Below are 19106 nucleotides of genomic sequence, written 5' to 3' on the forward strand. Positions count from 1 at the left end.
TATGGAAAGTTATTGAATTCACCAAGTTCTGTCTGAGAGAGTAAAGCATGTATGTAAGAAAGAAAGATCAAGAGGTGGGCATGTGAGAAAGAGCAGTGAGTGGTGGGATGAAGAAATGAAGTTTCTTGTGAGGGAAAAGATAAATGTGTGAGTGCTACTTGCAAGGAAAGGAGTACAAGTGATTGGGACACATATAAGAGAAAGTGGCAAAAGGTCAAAAGGAAGCTGAAAGGGCCAAAACGAAAGTTGACTAAAGTTGGGGTGGGCAATTATCTGTAAACTTCAGGGAGAATAAGAAAATGTCTTAGAAGGAGGTTAATGGTTTAAGAACAAATGAACACATAGAAACATCAGTTAAGGAAGAAAACCAGGAAGTGGTAACAATCAGGGATGAGGTGAAGTGGAGAAAGAATATGTATTATTTGAAGGACTGTTAAACAGGTTTAATGATAGGTTTAATGTTCTGGACACAGAGGTATGCATAATGGAAGATATCAAGTGGTTAGGTGAAAAGGAAAGTGGTAGTGAAAGCCATGTGTAAGATGAAGTGCAGCAAAGTGGTGTGAGTGGATGTGGATGGGACTCCAGTTGAATCTATTCAAAAAGGTGATTTTGTTGCAGATCTGTTACTTAGGATTCTCAATGTATGTATGGCTCATGATGAGGTACCTGAGTATTGGCAGAATGCCTGAATAGTGTCACTGTAGAAAGGCAAGGACAAAAGTGAATGTTCAAATTATGTAGTTTGTTGAATGTAACTGGCAAATTGTATGGGAAAGCTGTGATTGAGAGAATGGATGTATGCACAGAATATAAGATTGAGAAGGGACAATGTGGATTAAGGAATGAAAGACGATAAGTATTAGGGGTTTGCTTTGAAGAATTTGTATAAGAAACACTTAAAGCAAACATAACGATATGTATCTGGCATTTATGAATCTGAAGTGAGGAAGCACACTGGAGGGAGAGAAATGGTGAAAGAATGCATGGAATAGTGTATGAAAGGGAGGCATGTAAGGATAGGGATAAGTAGAGACTTTTGCCATGGCCACCCCTTCATGAGAGTTCCTGGAGGGAACAGGCATCATATATTTTTTTTTTTTTTTTTTTTTTTTTTATACTTTGTCACTGTCTCCCGCGTTTGCGAGGTAGCGCAAGGAAACAGACGAAAGAAATGGCCCAACCCCCCCCCCATACACATGTATATACATACGTCCACACAAGCATATATACATACCTACACAGTTTTTCATGGTTTACCCCAGACGCTTCACATGCCTTGCTTCAATCCACTGACAGCACGTCAACCCCGGTATACCACATCGCTCCAATTCACTCTATTCCTTGCCCTCCTTTCACCCTCCTGCATGTTCAGGCCCCGATCACACAAAATCTTTTTCACTCCATCTTTCCACCTCCAATTTGGTCTCCCTCTTCTCCTTGTTCCCTCCACCTCCGACACATATATCCTCTTGGTCAATCTTTCCTCACTCATCCTCTCCATGTGCCCAAACCACTTCAAAACACCCTCTTCTGCTCTCTCAACCACGCTCTTTTTATTTCCACACATCTCTCTTACCCTTACGTTACTCACTCGATCAAACCACCTCACACCACACATTGTCCTCAAACATCTCATTTCCAGCACATCCATCCTCCTGCGCACAATTCTATCCATAGCCCACGCCTCGCAACCATACAACATTGTTGGAACCACTATTCCTTCAAACATACCCATTTTTGCTTTCCGAGATAATGTTCTCGACTTCCACACATTCTTCAAGGCTCCCAGGATTTTCGCCCCCTCCCCCACCCTATGATCCACTTCCGCTTCCATGGTTCCATCCGCTGCCAGATCCACTCCCAGATATCTAAAACACTTCACTTCCTCCAGTTTTTCTCCATTCAAACTCACCTCCCAATTGACTTGACCCTCAACCCTACTGTACCTAATAACCTTGCTTTTATTCACATTTACTCTTAACTTTCTTCTTTCACACACTTTCCCAAACTCAGTCACCAGCTTCTGCAGTTTCTCACATGAATCAGCCACCAGCGCTGTATCATCAGCGAACAACAACTGACTCACTTCCCAAGCTCTCTCATCCCCAACAGACTTCATACTTACCCCTCTTTCCAAAACTCTTGCATTTACCTCCCTAACAACCCCATCCATAAACAAATTAAACAACCATGGAGACATCACACACCCCTGCCGCAAACCTACATTCACTGAGAACCAATATATATATATATATATATATTTTCTTTTTCTTTCATACTATTCGCCATTTCCCGCATTAGCGAGGTAGCGTTAAGAACAGAGGACTGGGCCTTTGAGGGAATATCCTCACCTGGCCCCCTTCTCTGTTCCTTCTTTTGGAAAATTGAAAAAAAAAAAGAGAGGGGAGGATTTCCAGCCACCCGCTCCCTCCCCTTTTAGTCGCCTTCTACGACACGCAGGGAATACGTGGGAAGTATTCTTTCTCCCCTATCCCCAGGGATATCCATATATATAGATTTTTTTTTCTTTTTTTTTTTGCTTTGTCGCTGTCTCCCGCGTTTGCAAGGTAGCGCTAGGAAACAGACGAAAGAAATGGCCCAACCCACCCCCATACACATGTATATACATACGTCCACACACGCAAATATACATACCTACACAGCTTTCCATGGTTTACCACAGACGCTTCACATGCCGATTCAATCCACTGACAGCACGTCAATCCCGGTATACCACATCGATCCAATTCACTCTATTCCTTGCCCTCCTTTCACCCTCCTGCATGTTCAGGCCCCGATCACACAAAATCTTTTTCACTCCATCTTTCCACCTCCAATTTGGTCTCCCACTTCTCCTCGTTCCCTCCACCTCCGACACATATATCCTCTTGGTCAATCTTTCCTCACTCATTCTCTCCATGTGCCCAAACCATTTCAAAACACCCTCTTCTGCTCTCTCAACCACGCTCTTTTTATTTCCACACATCTCTCTTACCCTTACGTTACTTACTCGATCAAACCACCTCACACCACATACTGTCCTCAAACATCTCATTTCCAGCACATCCATCCTCCTGCGCACAACTCTATCCATAGCCCACGCCTCGCAACCATACAACATTGTTGGAACCACTATTCCTTCAAACATACCCATTTTTGCTTTCCGAGATAATGTTCTCGACTTCCACACATTCTTCAAGGCTCCCAGGATTTTCGCCCCCTCCCCCACCCTATGATCCACTTCCGCTTCCATCCGCTGCCAGATCCATATATAGATATATAATTTTTTTTTTTTTGCTTTGTCGCTGTCTCCCGCGTTTGCGAGGTAGCGCAAGGAAACAGACGAAAGAAATGGCCCAACCCACCCCCATACACATGTATATACATACGTCCACACACGCAAATATACATACCTACACAGCTTTCCATGGCTTACCCCAGACGCTTCACATGCCTTGATTCAATCCACTGACAGCACGTCAACCCCGGTATACCACATCGCTCCAATTCACTCTATTCCTTGCCCTCCTTTCACCCTCCTGCATGTTCAGGCCCCGATCACACAAAATCTTTTTCACTCCATCTTTCCACCTCCAATTTGGTCTCCCTCTTCTCCTTGTTCCCTCCACCTCCGACACATATATCCTCTTGGTCAATCTTTCCTCACTCATCCTCTCCATGTGCCCAAACCACTTCAAAACACCCTCTTCTGCTCTCTCAACCACGCTCTTTTTATTTCCACACATCTCTCTTACCCTTACGTTACTCACTCGATCAAACCACCTCACACCACACATTGTCCTCAAACATCTCATTTCCAGCACGTCCATCCTCCTGCGCACAACTCTATCCATAGCCCACGCCTCGCAACCATACAACATTGTTGGAACCACTATTCCTTCATACATACCCATTTTTGCTTTCCGAGATAATGTTCTCGACTTCCACACATTCTTCAAGGCCCCCAGAATTTTCGCCCCATTCCCCACCCTATGATCCACTTCCGCTTCCATGGTTCCATCCGCTGCCAGATCCACTCCCAGATATCTAAAACACTTCACTTCCTCCAGTTTTTCTCCATTCAAACTCACCTCCCAATTGACTTGACCCTCAACCCTACTGTACCTAATAACCTTGCTCTTATTCACATTTACTCTTAACTTTCTTCTTTCACACACTTTCCCAAACTCAGTCACCAGCTTCTGCAGTTTCTCACATGAATCAGCCACCAGCGCTGTATCATCAGCGAACAACAACTGACTCACTTCCCAAGCTCTCTCATCCCCAACAGACTTCATACTTGCCCCTCTTTCCAAAACTCTTGCATTTACCTCCCTAACAACCCCATCCATAAACAAATTAAACAACCATGGAGACATCACACACCCCTGCCGCAAACTACATTCACTGAGAACCAATATATATATATATATATATATTATATATATATATATATATTATATATATATATATTATATATTTTCTTTTTCTTTCATTACTATTCGCCATTTCCGCATTAGCGAGGTAGCGTTAAGAACAGAGGACTGGGCCTTTGAGGGAATATCCTCACCTGGCCCCCTTCTCTGTTCCTTCTTTTGGAAAATTGAAAAAAAAAAAGAGAGGGGAGGATTTCCAGCCACCGCTCCCTCCCCTTTTAGTCGCCTTCTACGACACGCAGGGAATACGTGGGAAGTATTCTTTCTCCCCTATCCCCAGGGATATCCATATATATAGATTTTTTTTTCTTTTTTTTTTTGCTTTGTCGCTGTCTCCCGCGTTTGCGAGGTAGCGCAAGGAAACAGACGAAAGAAATGGCCCAACCCACCCCCATACACATGTATATACATACGTCCACACACGCAAATATACATACCTACACAGCTTTCCATGGTTTACCCCAGACGCTTCACATGCCGATTCAATCCAATGACAGCACGTCAATCCCGGTATACCACATCGATCCAATTCACTCTATTCCTTGCCCTCCTTTCACCCTCCTGCATGTTCAGGCCCCGATCACACAAAATCTTTTTCACTCCATCTTTCCACCTCCAATTTGGTCTCCCACTTCTCCTCGTTCCCTCCACCTCCGACACATATATCCTCTTGGTCAATCTTTCCTCACTCATTTCTCTCCATGTGCCCAAACCATTTCAAAACACCCTCTTCTGCTCTCTCAACCACGCTCTTTTTATTTCCACACATCTCTCTTACCCTTACGTTACTTACTCGATCAAACCACCTCACACCACATACTGTCCTCAAACATCTCATTTCCAGCACATCCATCCTCCTGCGCACAACTCTATCCATAGCCCACGCCTCGCAACCATACAACATTGTTGGAACCACTATTCCTTCATACATACCCATTTTTGCTTTCCGAGATAATGTTCTCGACTTCCACACATTCTTCAAGGCTCCCAGGATTTTCGCCCCCTCCCCCACCCTATGAATCCACTTCCGCTTCCATCCGCTGCCAGATCCATATATAGATATTAATTTTTTTTTTTTTTGCTTTGTCGCTGTCTCCCGCGTTTGCGAGGTAGCGCAAGGAAACAGACGAAAGAAATGGCCCAACCCACCCCCATACACATGTATATACATACGTCCACACACGCAAATATACATACCTACACAGCTTTCCATGGCTTACCCCAGACGCTTCACATGCCTTGATTCAATCCACTGACAGCACGTCAACCCCGGTATACCACATCGCTCCAATTCACTCTATTCCTTGCCCTCCTTTCACCCTCCTGCATGTTCAGGCCCCGATCACACAAAATCTTTTACACTCCATCTTTCCACCTCCAATTTGGTCTCCCTCTTCTCCTTGTTCCCTCCACCTCCGACACATATATCCTCTTGGTCAATCTTTCCTCACTCATCCTCTCCATGTGCCCAAACCACTTCAAAACACCCTCTTCTGCTCTCTCAACCACGCTCTTTTTATTTCCACACATCTCTCTTACCCTTACGTTACTCACTCGATCAAACCACCTCACACCACACATTGTCCTCAAACATCTCATTTCCAGCACGTCCATCCTCCTGCGCACAACTCTATCCATAGTCCACGCCTCGCAACCATACAACATTGTTGGAACCACTATTCCTTCATACATACCCATTTTTGCTTTCCGAGATAATGTTCTCGACTTCCACACATTCTTCAAGGCCCCCAGAATTTTCGCCCCATTCCCCACCCTATGATCCACTTCCGCTTCCATGGTTCCATCCGCTGCCAGATCCACTCCCAGATATCTAAAACACTTCACTTCCTCCAGTTTTTCTCCATTCAAACTCACCTCCCAATTGACTTGACCCTCAACCCTACTGTACCTAATAACCTTGCTCTTATTCACATTTACTCTTAACTTTCTTCTTCCACACACTTTACCAAACTCAGTCACCAGCTTCTGCAGTTTCTCACATGAATCAGCCACCAGCGCTGTATCATCAGCGAACAACAACTGACTCACTTCCCAAGCTCTCTCATCCCCAACAGACTTCATACTTGCCCCTCTTTCCAAAACTCTTGCATTTACCTCCCTAACAACCCCATCCATAAACAAATTAAACAACCATGGAGACATCACACACCCCTGCCGCAAACCTACATTCACTGAGAACCAATCACTTTCCTCTCTTCCTACACGTACACATGCCTTACATCCTTGATAAAAACTTTTCACTGCTTCTAACAACTTTCCTCCCACACCATATATTCTTAATACCTTCCACAGAGCATCTCTATCAACTCTATCATATATCTATATATATATATATATATATATATATATATATATATATATATATATTATTCCCTTGGGATAGGGGAGAAAGAATACTTCCCACGTATTCCCTGCGTGTCGTAGAAGGCGACTAAAAGGGAAGGGAGCGGGGGGCTGGAAATCCTCCCCTCTCGTTTTTTTTTTTTTTTTAATTTTCCAAAAGACGGAACAGAGAAGAGGGTCAGGTGAGGATATTCCCTCAAAGGCCCAGTCCTCTGTTCTTAACGCTACCTCGCTATCGCGGGAAATGGCGAATAGTATGAAAAAAAATGAAAATATATATATATATATATATATATATATATATATATATATATATATATATATATATATATATATATATATGGGTATGTTTGAAGGAATAGTGGTTCCAACAATGTTGTATGGTTGCGAGGCGTGGGCTATGAATAGAGTTGTGCGCAGGAGGATGGATGTGCTGGAAATGAGATGTTTGAGGACAATGTGTGGTGTGAGGTGGTTTGATCGAGTGAGTAACGTAAGGGTAAGAGAGATGTGTGGAAATAAAAAGAGCGTGGTTGAGAGAGCAGAAGAGGGTGTTTTCAAGTGGTTTGGGCACATGGAGAGGATGAGTGAGGAAAGATTGACCAAGAGGATATATGTGTCGGAGGTGGAGGGAACAAGGAGAAGAGGGAGACCAAATTGGAGGTGGAAAGATGGAGTGAAAAAGATTTTGTGTGATCGGGGCCTGAACATGCAGAAGGGTGAAAGGAGGGCAAGGAATAGAGTGAATTGGAGCGATGTGGTATACCGGGGCTGACGTGCTGTCAGTGGATTGAATCAAGGCATGTGAAGCGTCTGGGGTAAACCATGGAAAGCTGTGTAGGTATGTATATTTGCAATGTGTGGACGTATGCATATACATGTGTATGGGGGGGGGGTTGGGCCATTTCTTTCGTCTGTTTCCTTGCGCTACCTCGCAAACGCGGGAGACAGCGACAAAGTATAAAAAAAAAAAAAAAATATATATATATATAGGGACTGATAGAAAGTGAAGTGTTTTAGATATCTGGGAGTGGGTTTGGCAGCGGATGGAACCATGAGAGCGGAAGTGAGTCACAGGGTGGGGGAGGGGGCAAAGGTTCTGGGAGCGTTGAAGAATGTGTAGAAGGTGAGACCATTATCTCGGAAAGCAAAACTGGGTATGTTTGAAGGAATAGTGGTTCCAGCAATGTTATATGGATGCGAGGCATGGGCTATAGATGGGGTTATTCGGAGGAGGGTGGATGTGTTGGAAATGAGATGTTTGAGGACAATATGTGGTGTAAGGAAGTTTGATCGAGTAAGTAATGAAAGGGTAAGAGAGATGTGTGGTAATAAAAAGAGTGTGGCTGAGAAAGCAGAAGAGGGTGTGTTGAAATGGTTTGGTTACATGGAGAGAATGAGTGAGGAGAGATTGACAAAGAGGATATATGTGTCAGAGGTGGAGGGAATAAGAAAAAGTGGAAGACCAAATTGGAGGTGGAAGGATGGAGTGAAAAAGATTTTGAGTCATCGGGGCCTGAACATGCAGGAGGGTGAAAGGCATGCAAGGAATAGAGTGAATTGGAATGATGTGTTATACCGGGGTGGACATGCTGCCAATGGATTGAACCAGGGCATGTGAAGCATCTGGGGTAAACCATGGAAAATTTTGTGGGTCCTGGATGTGGAAAGGGAGCTGTGGTTTCGGTGCATTATACATGACAGCTAAAGACTAAGTGTGAACGAATGTGGCCCTTGTTGTCTTTTCCTAGCGCTCCCTCACACATGTGCGGGGGGAAGGGGGTGTCATTTCATGTGTGGCGGGGTGGCAATGGGAATGAATAAAGGCAGCAAGTATGAATTATGTACATGTCTGTGTATCTGTATGCATATATATATATACACGCTGAAATGTATAGGTATGTATACGTGTGTGTGGGAGTGTATATATATACATGTTTATGTGGGTGGGTTGGGCCATTCTTTCGTCTGTTTCCTTGCGCTACCTCGCTAACGCGGAAGACAGCGACAAAGTATAATAAAAATTAATGGATAGAAAGCATATGACTGGATTGATAAAGATGCTTTTTAGGAAAATGTTACAAAATATGGCATGGGAAGAAAGCTACTACAAGCAAGGAGTTTTTATCAAGAAAGTAAAGCATGTGTGTAAGAGCTAGTGAGGAAAGTGAGTTGTTTCAGATGAATGTGGGTGTGTGGAAGGGGTGTGTGATGTCACCAATGCTGTTTAATCTGTTTATGGGTGGGGTGGTGAGGGAGGTGAATGTGTGGGTTTTGAAGTGCAGGGCAGATCTGCTGTCTGTTGCAGGTGAGGGGGAACCTGGAAGATAAGTCAGTTGTTGTTTAATGATGAAACATGTCTGGTGCAGATTTGAGTGAGAAACTGTAAAAGCTGGTTTCTGAGTTTAGGAAATTGTGAGAGGAGAAAGTTGAGAGTAAATGTGAATAAAAGCAAGGTTATCAGGTTAGCAGTGGAAAACAACAGGTTAGCTGGAGGGTGAGTATGAACAGCGAGAACTTGGAGAAAGTGGAGTGATGGCAGTGATAGGCATTTGTTTTTGTGGCAGTGCTGATGATTCACAATGGTGATGGCAATTGGTACTGATGGTCGTAATTGGTAATAACAGAAGTAGTAGTAAAGTCAATTGCAAAACTGAGGTCCTTTTTCCATATCTTGGCAATTCCCACAGGTAGACCTGTTACCTTCAAGAATTAAAAAATACTACTTAACAGAAAGATAACTAAATGGATAAACAAACAATAAAATCTACACAATCGTTCTACATATATCTATCTCAGTCCTAATTCATATTCACAACACTACATTAAAGCCTTGCTTCTTTTTATATTCAAATGTTTTAAGCATAATAGCATAAGACAAGAATGTCATCATTAATTTGTGTTGTGATCTCAAAGCAGCCAATTTTCTAAATCAATAATAAACATAATACCAACAAGAATCATGAGAGTTTCTTGATTTAATTTTAAAGACAATTTTCTTAAGATACTACTAAAACTCAACTCTCTTACCCCAAACATCTGTATGATTCAAGCAGCTGAAATTCAAAGTTATCCTTCACTGGATTTCTTGGCAGGGACTCTTCTTCCTTACTGCTTTTTCTAGGTGTTGTATCCTGCATATTAATTGTACACTTAGGTTCATCATTAGAATTTTCTATCAATCTTTTATTTATAACATTTGTTGACTCAAACCTCATATTTTCATCTTTTGCCTTACTAATACCATTCAACTCTGAAACAGGTTTAATCATTTCATTATCCAAGACAACATTAACATCACTAACACTTGCGTGTTGGAAAGGTTCTGATGATTCTGATAAACTTCTGCTATTTCTTGAAACACCACTAAGGTACACATCCTCATCTAAATTCTTTTTTGATGTGGCAGTATGTGCCTCAGAATGCACAAATCGATCAGGGCTAGGGGTAGTCATGTGGCAACGATCAATTTCATCCTTTACAGTGTCAAGCACCCGCGTTAGGAATTCATTTGCATCCTGCATCTTAAAGCCAGAGAAGGAGCCATCAACTCTCTCCAGATTTTCCTTAACAGTTCTGTTAGAAATATGAAAAAGTTATCAGTTCATGTCATAGACAGTTCTGTTAGAAATATGAACAAGTTATTAGCTCATGTCAAAGACAGTGATTAATTTACAAATGGCATTTGGATTATCATCATTAGAGCAACTCAAGTTACTATTAAATGTCAAATGAACATTTTTCCACATTGGACACACAATGTATTCTCACAACTACCTATCAGTAAAGATCTGGCATCCTCATACAGTTATGAGCGAAGAGTAAAACTAACAAAACAAAGAACAAGTCTTTTAAACTTCATTTTTCAATTTTTTTCAATTTGCCATTTCCTGCATTAGCAGGGTAGTATCGGGAATAGTCAAAGAATGGTCTCATCTGCATACCTCTGCTCTCTAGCTGTCATAAACAATGCACCCAAACCAGGGCACCCTATCCCAGACCTTTGCATGGCTTCCATCATCACTTTGCATGCCCTGATTTAGCACACTGACAGTATGTCACCCACTGTAAACCAAATTTCTTTATCCCACTTACAATTCTCACCCTCCTACACATCCTGGCCCCAATGACTCAAAAGCTTCTTTCAATCCATCCCTTAATCTCTTTCTCAGTCTCCCCTTGCTCCCTCTGACTCTGACACATATTGTTTTAGTCAATCTCTATTCACTCATCCTCACCATATGTCCAAACCATTCCAGCACACCCTCTGACTTTCAATCATAATCCTGTTTATGACCATAACTCTCTTTCACACTGTCATTCCTTACATTATCAAATCTTCTCACACCATATATTGTCCTTAGGCATTTCATCTCCAACACAACTACCGCCTTATCTTATTTTGCACTTAGGGTCCAAGACTTACAACTGCATAGCCGTGCTGGCACTACTATACTATCATAGATACTCATAGCACTCAGACAGTGACTTCTTCCACATACTCCTTAATGCACCCAAGATCTTTATCCCCTTTTCCACTTAATTATTCACTTTGGTCCCATAATTCCATCCATTGTCATGTCCATTCCCAGGTACCAAAAGAACTCCACCTTCCCTGGCTTTCCTCATTCAGACTCACACTTAAACCAACCCCCTCCCCCTGCTAAATCTAACCAGCTCAATCTTATTTACATGAATCATTAACTTTCACCTTTCATACACTATCCTACACTAGGACACCAAATTCTGCAGTTTCTCACATTGAATATACCACAAAACCTGCAACATCTGAAAACAGCAACTGACTCACCTCCCATGCCTCCCCATTTCCAGCATACTGTAGATCTGCCCCTCTCCAGCTGGGGCTCTCAAGTTTACCTCCCTCAAACACCCCAACAATAGAGATTAAACAGCCATATTACACACCCTTAGTGCAGACCCAATATTCACCTGACACCACTTGCCTTCCTTTCTTCTTACTAACACACATGCCTTTCTTTCCCAGTAAAAACTCCTCAGCACATTTTGTCCCTTTCCTTCCAAAGCATGCTTTCATAGCACCTTCCACATGGCAATCCTGTGAGCTCTATAACATGCTTTCTCCAGATCCATAAATAAAATGAGCAAATTCCTCTCTTTCTTCATATATTTTTCATACAAATTCTTCTGGTTCACACGTCTTTTACCACTCATGCAGCCACACTTCTCCCTTATGTTCTATACAGGCCACCATCCCTTCAATCACCACTCTTCCATACAACTTACTAGGTATACTTAAGAGATTTATACTTCTATAATTCTAGCTTTCATTTTGGTTGCCTTTGTCTTTATATAAAGACATCATACAGACATTCTACTAATCCTCAGGTACCTCACTTTTGGCCATACATACAATGAAAACCCGGAATATCCAATCACAAACAATGTCATCCATGAGAAATTCAACTGCACTCCCATCCATGCCATCCATTTTGCCCCATCTCATCTTGTGCAAGGCTTTCACAACCCCCTTTAATTTCATCAAACTATCCACCATGACACTTCATATACCTCCTTGTGCTGAACACCTCATATCTGCCATATTATCATCAAAGATATTCAACAGCTCTTCAAAACTCTCACTCCATCTCTTTACCCCTTCTGTGACTGTTACCACTTAAGTATCTGCTTTCTGTTTGTTTTCTTGTTTTCACACTTTTCACCACATTCTAAAACATTTTCTTAGTCTCCCTATACTTTCCCAATACTCCCTTACCTCATTTATCATTTGCTCCCCTTTTTAACTCCTTCACTTTCCTCTTTACCTCTTCTCACTTTCTCTAGTACATCTCCCAATCACTCACACTACTCTCCTAAGGGAAAGGAAAGCTCATCCCCCATTCTTTTCTCTATTACTAGCAATTCAGCTTCCTCATCCCAACACTCATTCCCCTTTCTCAAATGCCAACATTTCACCTTATGCATGCCACATACTTCACCCACATAAGTAAGCAATGCATTCCTAGATACTTTCCACTCTTTGCACACTCCCCTAGTTTTGTTTACTCTCACCTTATATCACTCTAAAATTTCAAAATCACCTCCACCAAGAAGTTATCATACATCCTACTATCAGCCCCTTTCAGGAAATTCTTATACAACAGTCTCTCCTTTACATGCATGTTGATTATAACATAATAAAATAATGCATAATTGAACCTCCAACCCACACATAATCAAGTGTACTTTCTTTTAAACCAGGTACTGTATTCCAACCGACCAATCCTCTCTCAGCAAACAACCTGACAAGTTGTTCAACATTTTCATTCACACCAGATAACCTACTGCTCTCAATCATACACTACACTGCCATATCACCCATCCTTGCATTTACATCTACCACCATACAGTCCCTTGCATAAAAATTGCAAAAGTACTCACTTAGCTCTACCCAAAAACTCACTCCTTTCCTAACTCCTCTCATTACCAGCTGCATAAGCACTGACAACCACCCAACTCTCATAATCTACTTTCATTCTCATATCACATTATTCTAGAATTCATTCACTAACACATTCTCACAATTCCTATAACAAAAGTGCCATCATCTCCTTTGCTTTTGCCCTTACACTAATACAACTTTACTCTTCAGACACTTCCATATCATTCTTCCACTTCAGCTTAGTTCATTCAGTACCAGATTATGCAGGATCCTCTACCCAAACACATTACCAATCTCTCCATTCTTTTCATCCTGATTACACCCACACAAATTCAAACACCCTGGCCTGAGCCTTCGAGAAACCTTCCTCACACTACATGTACCAATAACATGTCCAATGCTTCCTACATGTACCAATAACACATACAATGCTTCCTACATGTACCAATAACACGTCCAATACTCCAACATTTTTGTTATAACAACTTGATTTGCACTTTGTGACAACTTAGACGTCAAAATTTTTAGATAGGATGATGAATTAACACCTTTGCTCCTCCTTAACATTAACTTTCCAACAGCATAAGTCTGCATTTTAGGTTGCTTAAAAAAATGTATCTAATCTTACAATTTCAAAAGCACTCACAAATAAAAAAATACTTCAAATATATATTTCATCAGCTATTTTTACTCTGATAGCATGCAGAAATTTTATTACACACTAAGTGAAGGAGTAAGACCTGTTTTATCATTCATTTCACCTGCGCAAAAATCTGATTAGGAGTTTCTTCTTGCACAGTAACTCTTTTCTTATTATAAGCAGTGTGATCCATTGATACTTCCATCATAAAGCAATATAAAATACTGTAAAAAATGCAAGCCACTCGAGTCAGACACACTGTTGTCAAAGTCAGGCAGGCACTGGGATGTTGTCAAAGTCAGGCAGGCACTGGAATGTTGTCAAAGTCAGGCAGGCACTGGAATGTTGTCAAGTCAGGCAGGCACTGGGAACGTTGCCTCCACTTTTCCTTGACACATCTGCCTATTTAGGTCAATTTTCAATTCTGGAAGATTCAATGTCAATACAATCAGCCTCCATAATGATGTGAAGACTCTATATCACTGTCAAGTAATTCAGGATCATCTGCCTGGTCCTCTTCCTAGAAACTCACAAAATGTGCTGTCATTGGCATGGCAGGAGGATGATTAACTGTAAGGATAAAATATTGCACACCACAACCCAGCCATCACCTAAACTCAGCAAGCGGCCTTGAAACAGAAGCACACATCCCAGTGCATAAATATATGCCTAGAGCAGTCACCCAGTTTGTGTAAATGTCCATCTGGAGGAATAATAGAGTTAAGAATCTACAACTTGTCCAAAAAGTAGAAAAAATAAGTATAAAATGCTCTAAAACACATACAAATCTTAAAAAAACATCTATCAAAAAGGATGAAATACATGCGATGATTACAATTATAAAATGAGAAGGTAGTTCTACTGACTTGAGAGACTGCTTCACTCCTGAAACTTGACCCTTCATTCGACTGGATAAAACTTGACTGAGGCCAAAGGAGAGTGAAGTCTGGGGCATACTAAGCTGAGAAGCTACAAGCCTGTAGTCCCCCATAAATGATGGTAAACCAAATAATGACTGAATGACAGAGTTTAAGTAGCATGTGTTGCCATAGTTGGGAAATCTGAAAAAAAAAGTTAAATATTCTGTTTAAGAACATGCACAGGACCCAAATGTAATTGCACCTTACTCATAATGGACAAAAATCATGACATAAAAAGCCACATATAAAAGCTGCTTGCTTAAATAAATGCCACAGTTATCTCTACACAAAGTTTTTGATTTCTTTTTTTCTTATCCAATAACCAAGTAATCTATATATGAATATACATCCATCTACCCTTATCCAATATCTATCTGAATCCAATATGCTATCTCTTACTGTAAACCTTAGTTAACAGTTTATGCAATCTCCTCCACCCACTCCAAACCTTGTATAATCCACCTATACTGTGCATTCATATGATATATTTTCACATTTACAAAACTCAAGTCTTACCCTTCAGTACACAGTTCAAACTAAGAGCAACATGTCCGTTTCACCATTCTTCAAAATTAAACCCAAAAACTTCATATGCTTTAAGATACTTGAGTGGATGAAAATCAGTACTGCTACCCAATGCTTATCATCTACCCTGAACTTTAGAGTGACTCCCTCTTCTCAAACACCATCAGTCTGCTTTCATTAGCAATCTTCCACTTTCTCCTCTTTAGTGCACTTGCATACTCTCATAAAACTTTCTACAGTTCTGCCATTTCATATAAATACAGCGTTATCTGAACATTCCTATATCTTTCATCCTATTCTACTTCTGTTCCAATTACATTACCAGCTTAAACTTCCCTAACTACTGTTTATTAAAAGTGAATAACCACAAGGACAAATCATATCCACTTAACCCATTTCAATAATGAGACAACAAAATTATTCATATGCCTATTTTACCACAAATCCAACTCTCTGTAGCACCATTTACTACAGACAATACATTCATGTTTGATATGCTACACAGCTTTCTGAGCTTCTCAGCTTTCCTCACAAATGCCATTCTGTTCCATACATCCTGTTTCTATTTTCAAATAGTTTATTCTTCTCTCTGAACTGCTGGTTACATAAAATGTTGATGGCCTTCAAAATTATAGTGGACACTGACCAAACATCAATTGTTACAGTACAAGGAAAGGAAGATCATCATCTGCCTCATCAACAAAATTATGTTTATCCTGTACAGCACAGTAGCAATCAAGTGGCTTTCATTCTAAACAATGTAAGATAAATGTGTAGTAAGTCATAAAATCAACATGAACACCTGTGCATGTGAAGAGGATGTGTGAATCAGGTGTTTGCTTTGAAGAATGTTGTGAGAAATACTTAGAAAAACAGATGGATTTGCATGTAGCATTTTTGGATCTGGAGAGGGCATATGATAAGAGTTGATAGAGATACTTTGTGGAAGGTATTAAGAGTATATGGTGTGGGAGGTAAGTTGCTAGAAGCAGTGAAAAGTTTTCATCAAGGATGTAAGGCATGTGCACAAGTAGGAAGAGAGGAAAGTGACTGGTTCCCAGTGAATGTTGGTTTGCGGCACGGGTGTGTGATGTCTCCATGGTTGTTTAATTTGTTTATGGATGGGGTTGTTAGGGAGGTGAATGCAAGAGTTTTGGAGAGAGGGAGAGGGGCAAGTATGCAGTTTGCTGTGGATGAGAGGACTTGGGAAGTGAGTCAGTTGTTGTTTGCTGATGATACAGCGCTGGTGGATGATTTGGGTGAGAAACTGCAGAAGTTGGTGACTGAGTTTGGGAAAGTGTGTGAGAGAAGAAAGCTGAGAGTAAATGTGAATAAGAGCAAGGTTATTAGGTTCAGTAGGGTTGAGGGACAAGTCACTGGGAGGTGAGCAAGGTTATTAGGTTCAGTAGGGTTGAGGGACAAGTTCACTGGGAGGTAAGTTTGAATGGAGAAAAACTGGAGGAAGTGAAGTGTTTTAGATATCTGGGAGTGAATTTAGCAATGGATGGAACCATGGAAGTAGAAGTGAGTCACAGGGTGGAGGAGGGGGTGAAGGTTCTGGAAGCGTTGAAGAATGTGTGGAAGGCGAGAACGTTATCTCAGAGAGCAAAAATGGGTATGTTTGAAGGAATAGTGGTTCTAACAATGTTGCAAGGCATGGGCTATAGATAGGGGTGTGTGGAGGGTGGTGGATGTGTTGGAAATGAGATGTTTGAGGACAATATGTGGTGTGAGGTGGTTTGATCGAGTAAGTTATGAAAGGGTAAGAGATGTGTGGTAATAAAAAGAGTGTGGTTGAAAGAGCAGAAGAGGGTGTATTGAAATGGTTTGGTCACATGGAGAGAATGAGTGAGGAAAGATTGACAAAGAGGATATATGTGTCAGAGGTGGATGGAACAAGAAGTGGGAGACCAAACTGGAGGTGGAAGGATGGAGTGAAAAAGATTTTGAGCGATCAGGGGCCTGAATATACAGGAGGGTGAAAGGCATGCAAGGAATAGAGTGAATTGGAAGGATGTGGTATACTGGGGTTGACGTGCTGTCAATGGATTGAACCAGGGTATGTGAAGCAAAGATGTGGTATACTGGGGTTGACGTGCTGTCAATGGATTGAACCAGGGCATGTGAAGCGTCTGGGGTAAACCATGGAAAGGTCTGTGGGGCCTAGAGGTGGAAAGGGAGCTGTAGTTTCGGTGCATTACACGTGACAGCTAGAGATTGTGTGTGAATGAGTGGCCTTTGTTTTCTTTTCCTAGCGCTACCTTGCATGCACGCATGACGGCGGTGGCGGGGGGCTATTCTATGTGTGGTGGGGTAGTGACTGGAATAGATGAAGACAGCAAGTATGAATACATACATGTGTATATTATATGTATATGTCTGTATATATATATATATATATATATATATATATATATATATATATATATACACACATATGTTGAAAGAGTCCTGGAAAGAGGGGCAAGTATGAAGTCTGTTGGGGATGAGAGAGCTTGGGAAGTGAGTCAATTGTTGTTCGCTGATGATACAGCGCTGGTGGCTGATTCATGTGAGAAACTGCAGAAGCTGGTGACTGAGTTTGGTAAAGTGTGTGGAAGAAGAAAGTTGAGAGTAAATGTGAATAAGAGCAAGGTTATTAGGTACAGTAGGGGTGAGGGTCAAGTCAATTGGGAGGTGAGTTTGAATGGAGAAAAACTGGAGGAAGTGAAGTGTTTTAGATATCTGGGAGTGGATCTGTCAGCGGATGGAACCATGGAAGCGGAAGTGGATCATAGGGTGGGGGAGGGGGCGAAAATTTTGGGAGCCTTGAAAAATGTGTGGAAGTCGAGAACATTATCTCGGAAAGCAAAAATGGGTATGTTTGAGGGAATAGTGGTTCCAACAATGCTGTATGGTTGCGAGGCGTGGGCTATGGATAGAGATGTGCGCAGGAGGATGGATGTGCTGGAAATGAGATGTTTGAGGACAATGTGTGGTGTGAGGTGGTTTGATCGAGTAAGTAACGTAAGGGTAAGAGAGATGTGTGGAAATAAAAAGAGCGTGGTCGAGAGAGCAGAAGAGGGTGTTTTGAAATGGTTTGGGCACATGGAGAGAATGAGTGAGGAGAGATTGACCAAGAGGATATATGTGTCGGAGGTGGAGGGAACGAGGAGAAGAGGGAGACCAAATTGGAGGTGGAAAGATGGAGTGAAAAAGATTTTGTGTGATCGGGGCCTGAACATGCAGGAGGGTGAAAGGAGGGCAAGAAATAGAGTGAATTGGAGTCATGTGGTATACAGGGGTTGACGTGCTGTCAGTGGATTGAAGCAAGGCATGTGAAGCGTCTGGGGTAAACCATGGAAAGCTGTGTAGGTATGTATATTTGCGTGTCTGGACGTGTGTATGTACATGTGTATGGGGGGGGGGTTGGGCCATTTCTTTCGTCTGTTTCCTTGCGCTACCTCGCAAACGCGGGAGACAGCGACAAAGTATAAAAAAAAAAAAAAAAAAAAAAAAAAATATGTGCGTGTGTGGGCGTTTATGTATATACATGTGTATGTGGGTGGGTTGGGCCATGCTTTCGTCTGTTTCCTCACACTACCTCGCTAATGCAGGAGGGGGGGCTATTCTGTGTGGTGGGGTAGTGACAGGAATGGATGAAGACAGCAAGTATGAATATGTACATGTGTATATACGTATATGTCTGTGTATGTATATGTATGTTGAAATGTATATGTTTATATATGCACGTGTGTGGGCGTTTATGTAAATACATGTGTATGTAGGTGGGTTGGGCCATGCTTTCGTCTGTTTCC

General features: G+C 41.6%; 1 protein-coding gene across 6 annotated transcripts in view; it reads right to left on the reverse strand.

Moving 5' to 3' along the window:
• Positions 1–19106, reverse strand: part of LOC139749470 (ubiquitin carboxyl-terminal hydrolase 37-like) — a 68178-nt gene that overhangs the window by 34321 nt on the left and 14751 nt on the right. For 3 of the 6 annotated variants that reach the window (XM_071663373.1, XM_071663372.1, XM_071663374.1), the window contains 2 exons: positions 14731–14925; positions 9834–10379 (listed from right to left, as the gene is read on the reverse strand). In XM_071663373.1, coding sequence (XP_071519474.1) covers positions 9834–10379; positions 14731–14925 — 741 coding nt within the window. The remainder of the gene's footprint in view (positions 1–9833; positions 10380–14730; positions 14926–19106) is intronic. The other 3 variants (XM_071663375.1, XM_071663376.1, XM_071663377.1) reach the window with 2 other exon arrangements.

The sequence above is a fragment of the Panulirus ornatus genome, chromosome 7 (assembly GCF_036320965.1).
Source record: "Panulirus ornatus isolate Po-2019 chromosome 7, ASM3632096v1, whole genome shotgun sequence".
In the NCBI taxonomy this organism is placed as follows: domain Eukaryota; kingdom Metazoa; phylum Arthropoda; class Malacostraca; order Decapoda; family Palinuridae; genus Panulirus; species Panulirus ornatus.